Genomic DNA, 16,550 nt, shown 5'->3' with positions numbered 1-16,550 from the left:
CTTTATTAATAACTGTTAATATCAGCTGATTAAATTAAATTGGTGTAGATTCATACAGTTAGTCAGTGTCTTATTAGTGCATATTATTTGTAATACAAGTAATCTTTGGTGCAGACATTATATGGAATTACTTAATATTCTAGTCTCCTTTTTGCTTCTGATATTCAATTGGCTAAATTTTTATATATAAAAACCTCTATAAATCTATATATTTTCCCCCTGAATTGAAAGGGTAACTATGGACATTTGTTTTCCCCTACAGCTGGCCTGGGCGTTTTTGCCAACTGTATCTACAGATCTACAGGAAAGAATCACAGTGCTGTTAATGCTAACACTTCTACAAACAGTTAAAATTCTACAATCATGCCAGTTATTGTTATTACACTGCTGGGAAAGCCTATCAAGTTAATCTATTTAATCTAGCCAATAACTATTAGCCAGGGCCGACTCATGAATTTAAGTTCGGCCCTAGAGAATCAGGCTTCTGGGTAACTAAAGCAACCACTTTCACAAAATATTCCCATATGTTACCATGATGACGCCTCTTTAACGAGAACCAGGAGTTCAGAATGATTGAATGATCTCGAAACTATGCACTGCTAAAACAGAGTATGTCATGTGCTGACATCATTTCATAGCACAGGAAGATATACAAGTTATGCTCTTGCTCTTCCCACTGACTGTAAGATGAGCCAAAATTTTAGTCCTGACTGAATAATCTTGGTTTTGGGGGGGGGGTGGTGATTATTTATTGGACACAGAGGAGTATTTAGAGACAGAAGAGAGAAGAGAAACATCATTTTTGAAAATATTTGGGATACTTGCTTTATATTCCAACATATTAGGCATAGACATTCCCCTGTCCATTCTTGTAATGGAATCTTGGGCATCTTGGGTGGGCTATAGAACAGAACACATACACGTGATGCAAATGATATGAAAAGAAAGCAGAAACTGTTTTCAAGAATTCAGAACCTTGGGAAATAGTCTGGATCTAATTCCTAACAGCTATTGCTCTGCAGCAAGTTTTCGGGAAGGGAAGTGGATCCAGCCACTATCCATGTGATGTGTTCTCATGGGTGGGGGATTTTTTCAGCATATCAAACCCTTGACTGTGCTCTTGTCTTTCCCCATGGCTCAAACTCAGACACAAGCATAGCAATGAAGGCATGAGTGCCATTCCGGTTACATGTAGCATGATTTGATTTCCATATGTGCACATGCTCAGTAAATACTGCGGGTCAGACACATACCTTGAAATCTGTGTAAATCAGAAAGAGACACATTCCCAAATTGTATTATATTGTAAAAGAGATTTTTCGGTTATTAGATGTATATTCAGTATTAGACGTATTGCAATTTACCTCTTTGTCCTCCACACACATCCCCATAACTGTTATACTGAGAGAGTTCTGTAGACTGGGGCTGGAAGCATAGACAAAAAAGAAACTCATTAAAGATGCACGCTCAAGAAGTCTCACCAAGATTGCATTTATTGCAATCAAAAACTTTCAACATTGATAATAAGAAATGTTTCTTGAGCACCAAATCGGCATATCAGAATGATTTCTGAAGGATCATGTGACAGTGAAGACTGGAGTAATGGCTGCTGACAATTCAGCTATGCATCACAGGAATAAAGAGACAGATTTGCATGCATTTATTAAATATAGTTAAATAACAGATGAATGGCTGTGACTTACCCGATGGAGGCCATTCCGTCCATATCCAGGCAGAGATGATGTTTTGGAGTCTACAACAGAGGACAGAATACTTTTGTGTACTAATGCCAGAATAATGCTACAATTGTCGTGGTTGCTTTAAAAGTACGTGGCATTATACCTGTGATACAATTAGCATACTGGGAGTCAAAGCGCTGGGCGGCCACACTTCGTATGTATCTCTCTCTGTTCATCTCCTTTTCCATCTCCTCCTTCAGAATGAGCTTCCCAAGTCCAGACTGGATCTGCAGTTAAACATAAGCATGTGAGTACTAAAAGTAAAAACACAGAGATGAATGCATTCCACTTTAGCATGCTTATTAGTCTGCATTTATTAGCTTTATTCACTAAGTAAATATGCAAATTAGGCGTGTTTGTATTATTACTTTAGTGATTTTGTTAATAAAACAATGCAGAAAGGGCATGTAAATAACCGCAATGCAGCACAGTTTGGCACGTATATGCATTTAAATGGCTGCTTTGACTAAAACAAATGCCACAAGCTATGTATACACTTTTAATACAAGCTTGACCTTGCTGAGATGTTCCTCCTGAAGTTGTCTGCGTTTCACTTGCTCTTCCTCTTCTTCGTCCCGTGACCGACTCCTCCCGTCTGAGCCTGCCCATCCATGACCAAAAAAGATTTTCAAACAAAGTAAAATATTTAGATGACTGCAACATTGTCATGTCATTGTACCCCTTGGAGACCTGCAACGGAACCTAAGAGTACATTTGTACAGTACACATGGAAAACAATGACAATGAGTTAAATAATATAAAAACAAATCATATATATATATATAAAAAAAAACATGATCGGATTGAGTGGCGAAATGATTTTTGATTGTAAATGTCTTTGATTTATTAGCATTGGCAAATCTATGTCCCTGTAAATTGATCTATCCTAAAGTTTCATCAGATTCACTGCCACTTCAACTCTAGGACCAGTCAGATGGCAACATCAGGTCAAATATACCGCCAGCAATCCAAGAGTTCTCAATCCACAGAGCATCGTTTGATTTCAAAGATGGCTTCCATTCGTTTTGTTTACTGCCAGCTGCAGGAGCGTACCTAGAGCAGCAAGGGATGGAGGACACGGCCAGTAGTCGGTCTCGATCTTTGGGGTTTCGTCTGGCCGGGGGGCGTGAGCAGCGGGGAACTTGGATGATTTGATGATGTCATCAGCGGACTTGCTTTGGGCTGCCAGTGCAGCTGAATCTGAATTGGTATTTTGAGGGGAACTTGACTATCAGTGATACACTATCATAGGCTGGCAATAAGTGTAGTGCAGGCCATTCAGTTCAAAGCATTTCAGGATTTTGATGTGTAAAACAATCAGTTAAATAAAGCATAATGCAATTGATCAGTTTTTAATTTGCTGCTTTCTTTGGAGTGAAACACCAGTATTTAGAAACAATATCAAAAGCTTTGAATGTCAATGACCTGTACTGCATGTAGTGTAAAGTGGACAGAGCACACATGCTGCTGAAAAGATATAGATTTTTATAATATTAAGCAAGCAGAAAATGTTGATATATGAACTATATTTTGAAACCGGTAAACACAACTGTTTAAAAGGTGCCATTCAATTTATTGAAACTAGCCAGATGTGTAGATTTACAGAGTATGCAAGATAGAGACCAAAGCAGAGTCATCTGAGTTGTCCTTGAATTTGTTATGGGATCTTGCAGGCTATAACTTCATGCAATTAGAATGCAGAATCAAAGTTTTACAGTGATTAGTAAAGAAGTAAGGATTTTAGTTTCTTGTTGTAGGCGAGTTGGTTGTGAGGAAGCGATTAAAGGAATTGAAAGAGTCTCAAAGATGAGAAGTTTATGATGTGAAATGGTACTTACATGTGAACACAGGATGTGATTATAGCATCATAATCACAAATTAATGGATGGATGGAATCAACACACATAAACAAACATATAGATATAAATAATTGTCAGAAATCATGCTTGCCCACAAACCATAATGACAGGCACCAAAAAAACTTTTTTTGGCTTGTAAGATAGATAGATAGATAGATAGATATATAGATAGATAGATAGATAGATTGATTGATAGTTAGATAGATTGATATATAGATAGATTGATAGATAGATAGAATGAGCTTAAAATCTGAAGCAACCATACCATGCTGTTTGTAGATTGGTGGTTTTCTATACATGTTAATGCCTTGGTCTGTGAATTAGAAAATAAAGATCTAGTTTTAACAACACTTTTTTTTAATACCACCTAAGTTACAAATCGTATCAGTTATGATCATGATTTCGGGAAATGCGATGCACATACAGGATGACCAAAATTTCTGAATTATTTGTGGCAGTACATGTACTCAGCATAAGAGGTGAACAAAATCTAAGAAATGCATTATGGAGGGGATTGAAATGAAAGAATGGAGGGAGAGAGACAGGGCAGAAAAACTCTCTAGGGAAGAAAAACAGGGAGATGATGCTCCGGCTCCTACCTGGGACGTGGAAATGTTTAGGGGTCAGAGAGAGGGTCGGGGTGGCCGGCCGAGAGGATAGAGGAGAACTCCGGCCACTGGATGGCTCAGGGCCTCCAAACAAGAAGAGCAGAATAAGCGGGAGAAAGAAAAGAACATAAAAAGGAAGAAAGAATAAAGGAAGGAAAGAAAGAGAGAATAATGCCGGAATAAATCTTCACTGACGGGAAGATGGACGAACAGAAAAGGGCTTCAACAGAGAGGTGACAGAGAGACGGAGTGGACTGTGTGGGTCGCCCCCCACAAAGAGAACAAGTGTTGGAGGTTAGATTGGAAAAAGGACGTACAGATTGGAAAAGGAGGAATGCCTCAGGAAAGCAAGCATGCAAATACTTCAGTGTCATGAACAACCACAATAAAAGATAAATGAAAAATTCACATTTTGCCTGTGAGGAAACAAATGTAAGCATGCAACATGTACATGTTCCAAAATTAATGGGCTGCCTACATAGACAGCATTTCAATACATCACGTGCAATCCCCTGCTGTTACAAAAGGTAAGCAAGTTGTCTCCTAAAATACTCTGTTTGGAAATATTGCATACACCCCTAATGGAAAGAGCAATCCCACAATGCACTAAAAAGACCTTCATTAATCCACAAAGGTATGTTTTATGTTAATTTAAATATTAAATGACAAAAACAATAATAAATATTATTTATTGTGTTACTTTAATTTTGAGTTAATAATAATTATTAAAAGTAGTATTTATTTGTTGTATGCAATGGATACATTTTTTATTTTGTTTTCATTCTGAGAACATCTCTTTACAGTTTTATGATATTCAATTATGTCCCCAAATATATCCCCCTAATTATAATAGCAATTATATAATAATTATATAATGCAAATAATAATAATACAAATATTATTAGAATTATTCGGGGGATATGCTAGATTTTCAAAAATTATATAAAAGACAAATATATGATACTCAGAATGGTTATGCAACGTTTTAAAATCCAAGTAAGGCAAGGCAGCTCACAATGTTTTGGAACAGAGTTATTAGTATGAGAGTATTAGTAATGTCACAGTGACTTGGTTAAAAGTTAGTTAATGGACTGTTAAACTTGTTGGTTAATTAACTGTCAAATACACAGAACCAGCATGCTTTTGAACTGCCACAGGCACCATTGCTCTACACTGAGTCAACAACAGCCATGAAGCCAAGACATACCTATGCAGAAAGAATCTGTGGAGAGGACAGAGGGACATTACACACATGAGCATGTGATTAGTAAACTGTGCATTAGCAACTTGCATTAGATGTGCTTCAGTTGGATGTGCAGATCAAACGCAGCCCTTGACCTCATAAGAGTGCCATTCAAGCATTTCAGCTCCAGAATGTGTGAATTTCTCAAACAGAGCTGCCAAAGGCACAGCTTTAAAAGTCACAGTCAAGACATTTCAGCAGGCCTGAATCTGAGGAAGGGGGTGGATTTGCATCTACTGAACGATACTGACACTGAGAATGAGGTGAAGAGGTCGGGCAACGGGGAGTGGAGAGGCCTTACCTTTGTTATGGGGGAGGAAGTGATGTCGGAAAGGGGAGGTAGGGCGCGTGTCGCTGGAGCGCAAAGAGGAGCAGAGCTTCAGCATTCCTGCCGGCCGCTCAGAGAAGAGGAAGAGGAACAGAGGAGGAGGATAAAGGAAAAAAGAGGATGGAAGGAGCACATGTGAGCAGAGGAGGGAGGAAGGTTACAAGCTCAGGAGGAAACGGAAAGCAAGAAAAGGCAACGTGAAAGCAGCCAAAATCTCGCTCATCCATACACTCCTATGGAGGGAGGATTTGGGTCATTTCATTTGACTCACCTGGTCTGTGGAAGTGCTGGGGCGACTTAGACAGAGGGGGTATGTAGTTATGGCGGTGGTAGACTGGAGAGCCGATGGAGCCCTGACTGGTGGATCTCTGCATGATGCGCTCCCTCATGTCATAACAACCCTATCACACACATGCACACATTACATAACATACGGGAAGGTGCAAAACACATTCACATTACTAAATGCATTAAATGCATTTGGGACAGTCCTCCCAAAATTTTGGTGACCAAACAGTCTCTATTTATATGTTATACCAACTTATGGAACTCTGCTGAAACTGTTTGGTTACCAACATTCATCAAAATATCTTTGTGTTTCACAGAAGAAAGAATGAGTTTGGCTAAATCATGACAGTATTTTTATCCTTTTTTATCCATTTTATCCTATCCTTTCAAGACACGGTTTAATGGATATGTACAATTGGCTCCATAGCAATAAAGGTTACGCATTATAAACAGCCTCTGACCTCAGCGGATGGGGTGGGAGACAGTGTCCTTGGAGACTGAAACAGAACAGGAATAAAAAAGCTCCATGTAAGTATAAATCAGAATCTACTAAAAGGTAGACAGGAGACTGAATGCAAAAGAGTTAGAACAGAAAATAATAAGATTAGGAAAAGGAAGTTAAATCATGCCACGTATATGCTTTTAAGTTCCCGGATTGTGTGGCTTTGTATATTAGGAAAGTTTTTTGATGATTGAATATCACAAAAGTTTTTTGATAAAAGTACAAAATAAGATTTTTTTTTAATGTTTCTAGGGGGAAAAAGTTTGCATTTATTTGACCAAAAGTACAATAAAAACATCAATTTGTATTATTATTAAAAAAATACAATAATATGCTTATTGAGAACTGAAGTACAGAAACATTTCATATTAATGGTGCTTTAAAAAGTTTCATATTTTTATGGAAACTGTGATCCTTTTTTCAGGATTCTTTGATGAATAGAAAGTTTAAAAAGACAGAATTTGAAATAGATTTTTTTTGTAACAATGTAAAAGCCTGCAATTTTTGATCAATTTAATGCATCCTTTTTGTATAAAAGAAATACAAACCAAAAAAAAAAAAAAATCTAAACCTAAACTTTTAAATATAATAAAAATTATTAAATAAATAAAAAACAATCCAAAAATTCTTAAGCTTAGATGTGTATTTGTGATATTCACTCAGCTGTAGCTGGGACAAAGACAGACAGACATAACAGACATTACAAATACACACACCAGCATGACACTTTTGTGTATTTTCCATTAATTAAACAGAGACTTCTTCCAGTGCTGAAGAATCAGCTGAAGCTCAATGCCATCTTCATGATGTGCACATTTAAGAGAGAGAAAACTGTGGCCTCAGCTGTGGCAGAGTTCAGAGCGAGGTCACTGACAACTTACTGTTTCTGCGGACAGTGAGGAGGGGTCTTGTGGCAGGGTCTGGGAATGTGGACACAGAATTAAAATCACTAAAAATAACACTATGTTATGCGTCATGGAAACAGCTGTGTTTTCTGTGACCCATCATGCACTGGATGATGTTTTAAATGAAAAATGTAAGTAATGAAGGTGAAAGAGGCATCGCAAAAAAAGCGCTTGCAGTGTTCGTTTTGAATGTTAGATGCTGTCTCATGTTATGCTCAAGATGTCAACTGTAGGTTATGTTTTCTGGTTCAGTATGAATCTACACTATTGACATGACACATTAAGATTCTTCAGTTTTCCACTCTGTTCTTGAGTAGACACTTAAAGTTACTATCATTAGCAAACTAATATAAAGTACTTAGAGTGGCTATTCAGATGAGAGTTCAAATAGCAGCCAATGAGATGAGAAACTAGGTTTAAGAAGCATTAGATGTTCATGCTTATTTGATTAGGTGTTCTCATTAGTTTGGGTGGGGATCCATGTCAGCAGCCTTATTTCTATCCTCCTTACACTTACTGTGGCTCTGCCTCTGGGAGGGCTGCCACCTGAGGCTTTGACCGGCTGTAGGGGAGGAAAAGGGTCTGGTTACTCGATGAACTGGTCGGTGACTCAATAACATGGTACGCATTAAAGGAATATTCTTGGTCATTTTCAGCTTGATTAGGATGGACAATAATTTTGTTAACTGTAACACACTTACAATAGAAGTCTATTTGGCTACTCTCTTTCAAAAGTATAACTTCAACTTTTGACATAAAACTGTTGCGATAAAATCACTTACTGACACTCTCTGTGCAGTTATATCTGCTATAACATGATAAACTAATGGCTAAAAAAGTAAACCCCTTATCTTTTTGCTTAATCAGTATTTTGGTCTGGTTTTCGACTGAAATATCTATACATCCTTCAAATAAAATTTGGTTAGTATTTATTTTAGTATTTAAAAAAAATATATAATAATAATAATTCATGCTATTGTTCAGCAGGGATGCATTATATCAATCAAATGTGCCAGTAATTACTTTATTACAAAACTATTCAGATTTCAAATAAATGCTGTTCTTTTTCATTGTAAATTTTACATTTCATTTAAGAATTAAAAAAAAAAAAAATTATCACAGTTGCCACAAAAATATTAAGAAGCACTATTGCTTCCTTTTGATAATAACAAGAAATGGTTTCTTTTGGAGTAATGGCTGCTGAAAATGTTACATTTATTATTTTTAAATATGCTAAAAAATATATTATATTACATTATATTATATTAATATATTATAATAGAAAACAGTTAAATGCTATATTTCACAATATTGCTTTTACGTTTGATGATTTTATGATCAAATATGTATATACATATACATATACATATATATATATATGTGTGTGTGTGTGTGTGTGTGTGTGTGTGTGTGTGTGTGTGTGTGTGTGTGTATATATGCAATTGCTGTACTTTTTATTTTATTTCTATATGTTGGTAATGCATAACCAAAATTACCAAAGACTAGTCCCTCCTGATGATTTAGACAACTTTATACCAAAAAAAATAATAAATTCCATGTAGCCTGCAGTAAGTGCAAACAAAAAATGCAGTTTCACATTTCTACTAACCTCCCAACCCATTGCTTGATAGGCTTCAATTGTAAGTGTGTCATTGTAAATAAATTTTCTGTCTGTTTTAACACAGTCAAAAACAAGTCTAAATTATTGCCTTTGACAATCAACAACAGATGCAGATGAAAAAACCCGTGAATATCCCTTTAACACGCATCTCCATCACTGCAGGTTGTCCGAGATTTTGATTGTGGTCACCAGGTGGCGCTGTGACACTGCTGTCCTTACACAGAGAAGGCGCACAGGCATTTTCAGGTACAGCAGAACAATGTTTAATAGACAAAGGGAACCAAAGAGCAGTCACAGAAAATAAAAACGCACATCTCTCATACATTCTTTTCATGCATAGACATACAGGTAACATGATGACAGGAATACATGCAATGTACGTGATCACATACAGAAATATGAGCGCACTTGCTCACATCTGCTCTGTCTGCAGCCTAAGAGCCTCAACCAATAGTGTTTTTTTGGAACACAAAAGCTTTTATGGTTACTGTGACAGAGTACGGATCTAGGGATGGGATGGTATTATCACAAAGAAGGAGCAGTGGCAGGGTTGGTTCTATTATATGGGGATAGCCTGGTAGCTACTAGGTGGCCAAAGTGGCCAAAACTCCTGTGTTGGTTTGCAAATGGAGACTAGACCAGTGGTTCTTAACCTGGGGGCCGGGGCCCGGTTGAGAACCACTAGACTAGACCTGTCCAGATCTCCAAATTGACATACAAGGATGTTAAATGTATAGAGTATGGCTGTTCACATATGATTGTCTGATTTGAGGTAAGAGCGCTAGTTTGCTTTTTATGAAAGCCACACCTATCCAAAAGAAATGAGAATAAATACAAACATAAGCATAAATCTGCAATATCGTAACGCCTACACAGCCATACAGTGGCTATATATATCATATTAGGTCATAATAGCACATCGATTGTTTATTAGAAAGACACAAAAATTTTACAGTTCGGGTTACCTCTCCGGGGCTGTGCCTTCCGTGTCTTTCCAGGGTGGAGGAGGTGGAATGGAGAGACTCATAGGATATCATGTCTGGACGCTCTATATCATAAATGGCCTTGACTCTGGGGATGGCTGCTAGGTCCTTGTAATCAATAATCTCATTGTCTACTTTTGCCTGGAGGAAGGAGAGGATGAGGGACACAGGGGAGGGAGGAGACACATAGGTGGAGAAACACAAGGAGAAAAGGTGTTGATGAGGAAGAGGTCAGGGCACAGGTCAAAGGTCATCCACATCACATCCGACCAAAGCTACAGCTATCACAAAGCTCATCACACAGGGTGAACGTACACTTATTTGGAAAGATGACCGATTGTTTTTGGAAGCATGCTTATGAGAAAAGCCACAAGGCTAAACATTTGTTTAACAGTGTTATTGTATATGAAATGATGCTACAGATATCAAATACAAGGCGAAGGCAAAGAGCGGAGAGAAGTCGAAGCAAACTCCTGCGCTTTTCCTGCATGTTTTTGGACATTGACCCTGGAGTGGACCAGCATCAGAATCCGTTGTGGACCGAGTGGTAAGATCTGACAGACTCGGGAAACGATTGGGGGCGCCGATGTGTGGGACTCACATAGATGGTATGACCTGGAGATCCAGGGATGCTCGAGCCAGGTCTCGAACAGATACTCTCAGACGATGACCTCGTGGGCTGCGGGAGAACGAGATGTTGTGTTAGCAATAAGATGAAAAAGAATACACAAACATATTCCTAAACACACTCAGAGATGCCAGGGGGAAGCTTAAGGGGGAAGCTGAGCTAAAAATGAACGTTTTGTAAACAGTTACTTGTTCTCATGTCGTTCCAAATCTATATGACTTTTGCTTTTCAAAGGAACAGGAAAGGAGAAGGTTTAAATAATGCTCTTTTTCATAAAACGGAAGTGTATGGAAACTGGGACTTTCAAGCTACAAACAAAGACAATAAATGCATCATAATGCAGCACTTCATTCATGTCTTCCAAAGCCATACAACAGGCTTTTACTATTACTGAAATTTAATTGAATGTTTAATTGCATGATAATTGCAATTATAGTTTAAATGTACTTTTGAATATTAAGTTAATCTGTATATGTAATTTCAGAATTCTTACATAGTTTCTTGCAAAATACTTCTGAATTGTTACACATCGCTAAACTCATATCATTACATCACGTATATTTATATATATTAGTTATTGTAAATTAGTAATGATGAATTTGCAATTTAGTACATTGACTTTAAATGTACGTAATATTGAGAGTATTAAAGCCAGATAAAATATTATTAATAATGATTAAAATTTTTCTTTAAAGTAAAACTTTTAGGATGTGAAGTACACTACACATGCATGTTCAGTCTAACCTAAAATGGTTTTACATAAGGGAAGTCATACAGGTTTTAAAGACATGTGGATGAATGACGAGAGTAAATGATGACAAAATTATAATTTTGTGAAGGAGGCATATTCTTAGGCTTTCATTCAGCACAAGTTAGAAAGCCACAGCTCATATTGCCTCGTACTCCAATGCAAGCCTTCCCAAGATGCATTCTCTTTCATATCATACAATACGCAGCCAGTGCAGCCAATCCCTCAGATATGACTCTTGGTCAAACCTCACCAAAAACACCCAAATTGCACAACTTTAAGAGGAATTTTCTGAATGAGAGGCCATTTCTGTTAGAGATGGTTCTGCATGAAGAGCCAAAGAGCCATCATTCCTGTAATGGTGAATGGAGTGCTGGAAGGGCTTGAGCCACATGCCTGCAGCGGTGAAAAGCGTAATGGTTCACACACAGGCTGTTATGGGGAAATTTGGCGAAGGGGGAAAGCCCTCTGCTGCTGGGTGACTGCAAAGACAGGAGCCGCAAGACACACTCTGGGTTCCTCAATCTGCTGCCAGAAGCAGAATACAGTACCTGCCTTTCTGATTGGTGCAGAGATGTTACTGAGGGTGGAAGGGGCTGTGAAGGAAAAGGCATCACAAGGATATGACATCACACTCAACAAAACACTCAAATCATCCACCTTAGCCAGCGGCCATCTAACTCAAGCACTACATCCATAGTCGCCTACTCGCAGCCTTGCTTGCTATCTTATGCATGCAGGCAGATCCTGATTTTGTGGGACAAAGGGTAATTTTTTTGTGAATTTAGAAACATTTCTATGGGGAGCATGACCTAACTTGCAGGAGGAGAGAGCAAGCATATTCAGTCTTGCTGTGGGGGATGTAAGTTAACTAACATGAAGCTAAAAACAACACACAGCAGTTCAGTCTTGCTTCGAAAGTAAAGCAGGACTCTTTGAGAAAGTCGAGTTAGCCGGAAGCATTGCAGTTTGGAGGGAGTGCAGAGCAGAAGACTGCAAACCTCACGACTGCCCAGGGGACGCTGGCCCAGCCGAGAGCCACCTGGGCCCCGGCTCTGAATCTGAGACTGGGGGTAAAAGATATCAAACGGACTGGGTTTTCCTTTAGGATGTTGCCAAGCTGCCTAAGGAGGAGAATCACAACAGAATGGACAAAATACTCACTGACAAACACACACACACACACACATGCACACACATTCTCTTTTCAGCTAGAGCACCTGAGACCTCATTTTAACTTCGGAGCCACTGAGGGAGGTTTTAAAAAGCGCTTTGAAGAATGTGAGCATTTTAAACATCTCCCAAAGTTTTGTAGACAGAGAGACAGGGCGGATTAATAACTTGACTTACTGGCTGACAGTTATTGTAGAGATCGATAGATACTCACTCTGTACTTCTCTTCCACTCTACTGTTGTTCTTACAGTCTGGATGCCATACTGTAGAACCTGAGAGAGAGAGAAAGAGAGAGAGAAATTCAGATCAAATATGGGTGGGTATATCTGAATTCTTTTACCACATGGTCTATACCAAACTTTTTTCAATAACTAATACTTTTTATTGTATTTTATTATTTTATCCCATTTAAAAAATTTGAAAATCATCTATATTTATATGTCAGCTAGTGAGATTCATTAGTTTCAGCCTTATTGTGGAAAGTAAGAGCAATGCTTCAATCCTCTATACTAAAGGTCTCAGTAAAATGTTTGCTCACCCTGTAAGTACATCTCCTCTCCCTCCGTGAACATTTGATTGCATCGGCTGCATCGTGCACAGCTTGGATGGTAGTGCTTATCTCCTGCCTGTCAGGGGCAGAGGTCAACATTCAGAGGTCAACATGATTCATAAGAAACACAAGAAAACAACACTCTAAAGAGACACTGGACAAAATAATATAATGACACTGGACAAAACATACTGAAATTCCTTAAGTGTTGAAGTTTGTGGGAGACAGAGCAGGTGTGCTGTCACTTCATTGCATTTCACTTCTTTTAAAAAAAGCCTCTTTCTCTCCTCTTTCCTTCATTCTTTGTATTTCCACTCCATAATCATGAACGAACCTCTGTTAAGATCAGCAGAGTCACTTTTTGCAAAGCACACTATCCTGTTTTACTTTACACACACACACACACACACACACAAAATTCAGCTTTGCCATTGAAGAAATAAATTTATTACAGATATTTGAAAATATAAAATATTTCACAATACTCCTATTTTTTGATCAAATAAATGCAGCCTTGGTGAGCATAAGAGACTTTTTTTCAAAAACATCTTACTGACTGTAAACTTTTGAATGTTAGTGTAGCATACCAGTCATAGCTAAAGCTAAATGTACATTCCACATAATATTAATATGGTTGTGTATGTATGTATCATCACTCTGTAACAGCTGTAAGTCATCTGCAGTACTGTTTCATCATTCTGCTGCTTTCGGTTCGCTCTGGGAATACTGATGAGCCCTGCAGTCCTGACATCTCTCTCTCCTTCAAAACCTTTTCCTTGAGGCAACACTTTGTCTTACTTCCACTTTTCTTCTTTTTGATTTGTACCATTCATCTGTTCATTTCTCTCTTCTTCTGTACTGTTTTTGTTACTTCTTAAAAGCATAGTTCACTCACCCCCAAATTCTGTCATTGTTTACTGTGCTGAACCTCATATTATTCCAAACCTGTATGACTTTCTTCTTTGGAACACAAAACAAATCATAAAAGTCGCGCATCTGAAATGAACTACAAAAGTCATAATAACTCTTTTGACAACCAAGTATTTTAAAAATATAACAAATTAAAACGTAGTCTCTTCATCATGCAACGTTATTAACTTGCTGCAGAAAAACTGGAATATAGCACTACTTTTGTAATATTTGTACAGTGCATTTTGGAGCTCAACAAAGAGTAGTCAGAATATTCTTTAAAATATCCCCTTCTGTGTTTAATGGAAATCAGCTATATTATTTAAATGTACCAAACGATGGAAATACAGATTATAAAACAACTCAATAAATAATATTAAGTTGGAATTTCAACCATGTTACTGAAGCTATGGTAAGACTTTTTAAAATATATTTATGGGCATTATAAATCTAACAATAACTACTTTTTTTTTTTACTATTTTATTTTACTATTTTAGTCCGAAAGGTTTGGAATGATTCAACTGCCCCCCCCCCCCCCAAAAAAAAGAAAAGAAGAGGGATTTGCTCTTTTTCTCCTTTTTCTCATACATTAACATGAGCTTTACTGCACAAGGAAACCTAAAGCTTTGTTTATCTCTCTTGTTTCTCATACAAGCACACAATTCAATCGTTTTTGTAGTTGTTCCTCTATCAGCTGGAGCTCTGAGTGTTGAGAAGGGAGTTGCCCATTTGGCTCCTCTGCAGGGGAAACATCCCATGGTCCTCTGCTGTTTCGAACTATGAGGCAATGCAGCTGAAATGCATGATTTCACACAGATGTGACCCCTCAGCTGCCGGGCCTCGTCGCCATGGCAACAAGGCCATGTAACAGTTTTCCAGTAAACAAACCAGAGTGACAACATGTTCTACCTCTCTGTGTAGCTCTCTGTTTGAGACAGACGGCTAGCAGCCATTTCCTATTGCATCACAAGATATCCAACACAGAGAATCTGAATAAAGGGGCCAAGAACAGTCCAGGCCTCTGCTTCAGCCCAGATGAAGGGGTGTGGACAGAAGACAGAGCCAGAGAGAGAGAGAAGGAGTGATGAAGAGAAAACAGCAAGCGGGAATGACGACTGGGACACAAAAAATGTAAGAGATAGAAAAAACTGAAAGTACTTGGATAGATGACTATTATGTTGGATGCTGCTGGTTCCATGCACATGATATTAAATTTCTGAATTATGAGAGCAATTACTCAGAAATAAGTTTTATAGAAGTTTTGTAGAAAATGTACTACATTTATTTCAAGATTATTTGTTGAGTCGAAAGAACAACATTTCTTTGAAATAGATATGCCTTTACTGTCACTTTTGATTAATTTATTGCATCTTTGCTGAAACAATTGGTCACAATTTATTTTAAGGTTCAATTCTCACTTTTAACAAACTGTTAAATGACTTTTGCCTCAACAAACTCATAATCTTCTTATTTATACTTAGTAAGGCAGTTGATAATTTTAGGTATTAAGGATGTGGAATATGGTAATGTAGAATAAATGCTTTATAAGCACCAATAAACAACCATTGTGTTAATAACATGCATGCTAATAGGCAACTAGTTAAAAGTGAGAATTGGTCCCTAAACTACAGAGTTACCAAACATTTTTTTTTACTGACCCCAAACTTTTGAATGTCTGCTCTCAAAAAGTCATAAAATTCTTCTGAAGCCAAATTATGTGAGCTATGCCATCCATATTAATTTTATAGCTCTGTAGTCTATATCTTTTCTCATTTGCATTCTTCAAGATTAAATTTAGAGGGGAATATGTAAGATAAAGTTACTGATTTTAACGCAACTCCAATAGGCCTTGTGACCTTCAAAAGAACAACCTGGAGCAATTTCCCTCCGGGTGTCTGGTATATTCTGGATATGCATGTGTGTGTGGTGAGATAATGCAGGGCCAGCTGGTGCGGCACACTTGGCATTTCTAGATAGCCTCATTAGACACTTATTGGAGAGGTTTAATGACTCTTCATTGCAGTTAAATAACTTATCCACGGTTGACATATAGAAGCTGACAGCCCAGAGTAATCAAGCTTACGCAGAACAAAATAGCATGTGTCAGCATCTGTACCCAACATAAATGTTTAATGGCACACACAAAACCAACTGCTAACTGCAAAGTCTTAATTGTAGGCCTAACCAAACCTAAGAGTTCCACAGCAATGTTTATAAGCATTATTCATCCCTCATCAAATCTGAATGGCCTCCTTGGCATGGACGCAATACCATCTGCAGACTGGCGGCATCTGTCGCTCTCAACATTACATTGAGATTCTACACATATCTGCTTGGATTTATATAGACAGAGAGCTGGTTTTGATCTTCTGCGCTCGCACATGCATAAGATTCCAGAACACTTCCTTTCCACCATCTGTGGCTGCACAGGTCCCCATAAACACAGCTAGTCTACTGGAGTGTA

General features: G+C 37.9%; 1 protein-coding gene across 40 annotated transcripts in view; it reads right to left on the bottom strand.

Annotated features, from left to right (window-relative positions):
- The window catches only part of ablim1b (actin binding LIM protein 1b), a 64,096-nt gene that overhangs the window by 2,779 nt on the left and 44,767 nt on the right, over nt 1-16,550 (bottom strand). For 4 of the 40 annotated variants that reach the window (XM_026276421.1, XM_026276395.1, XM_026276413.1 and 1 more), the window contains exons 7-27: nt 13,165-13,252; nt 12,840-12,898; nt 12,454-12,576; nt 12,004-12,048; nt 10,678-10,755; nt 10,059-10,217; nt 7,990-8,034; nt 7,449-7,487; nt 6,527-6,562; nt 6,049-6,178; nt 5,751-5,837; nt 5,414-5,428; nt 4,198-4,290; nt 3,864-3,911; nt 2,793-2,939; nt 2,255-2,340; nt 1,843-1,966; nt 1,704-1,753; nt 1,365-1,425; nt 1,254-1,261; nt 826-900 (exon numbers count right to left, since the gene is read on the bottom strand). In XM_026276421.1, the coding sequence (XP_026132206.1) occupies nt 826-900; nt 1,254-1,261; nt 1,365-1,425; nt 1,704-1,753; nt 1,843-1,966; nt 2,255-2,340; nt 2,793-2,939; nt 3,864-3,911; nt 4,198-4,290; nt 5,414-5,428; nt 5,751-5,837; nt 6,049-6,178; nt 6,527-6,562; nt 7,449-7,487; nt 7,990-8,034; nt 10,059-10,217; nt 10,678-10,755; nt 12,004-12,048; nt 12,454-12,576; nt 12,840-12,898; nt 13,165-13,252 (1,596 nt within the window). The remainder of the gene's footprint in view (nt 1-825; nt 901-1,253; nt 1,262-1,364; nt 1,426-1,703; nt 1,754-1,842; nt 1,967-2,254; nt 2,341-2,792; nt 2,940-3,863; nt 3,912-4,197; nt 4,291-5,413; nt 5,429-5,750; nt 5,838-6,048; nt 6,179-6,526; nt 6,563-7,448; nt 7,488-7,989; nt 8,035-10,058; nt 10,218-10,677; nt 10,756-12,003; nt 12,049-12,453; nt 12,577-12,839; nt 12,899-13,164; nt 13,253-16,550) is intronic. The other 36 variants (XM_026276402.1, XM_026276423.1, XM_026276396.1 and 33 more) reach the window with 35 other exon arrangements.

This window comes from Carassius auratus, chromosome 12, assembly GCF_003368295.1.
Source record: "Carassius auratus strain Wakin chromosome 12, ASM336829v1, whole genome shotgun sequence".
Taxonomy (NCBI): Eukaryota; Metazoa; Chordata; class Actinopteri; order Cypriniformes; family Cyprinidae; genus Carassius; species Carassius auratus.
The sequence above is the reverse complement of the archived record's forward strand: the minus strand, read 5'-3'. Positions and strand labels throughout refer to the sequence as shown.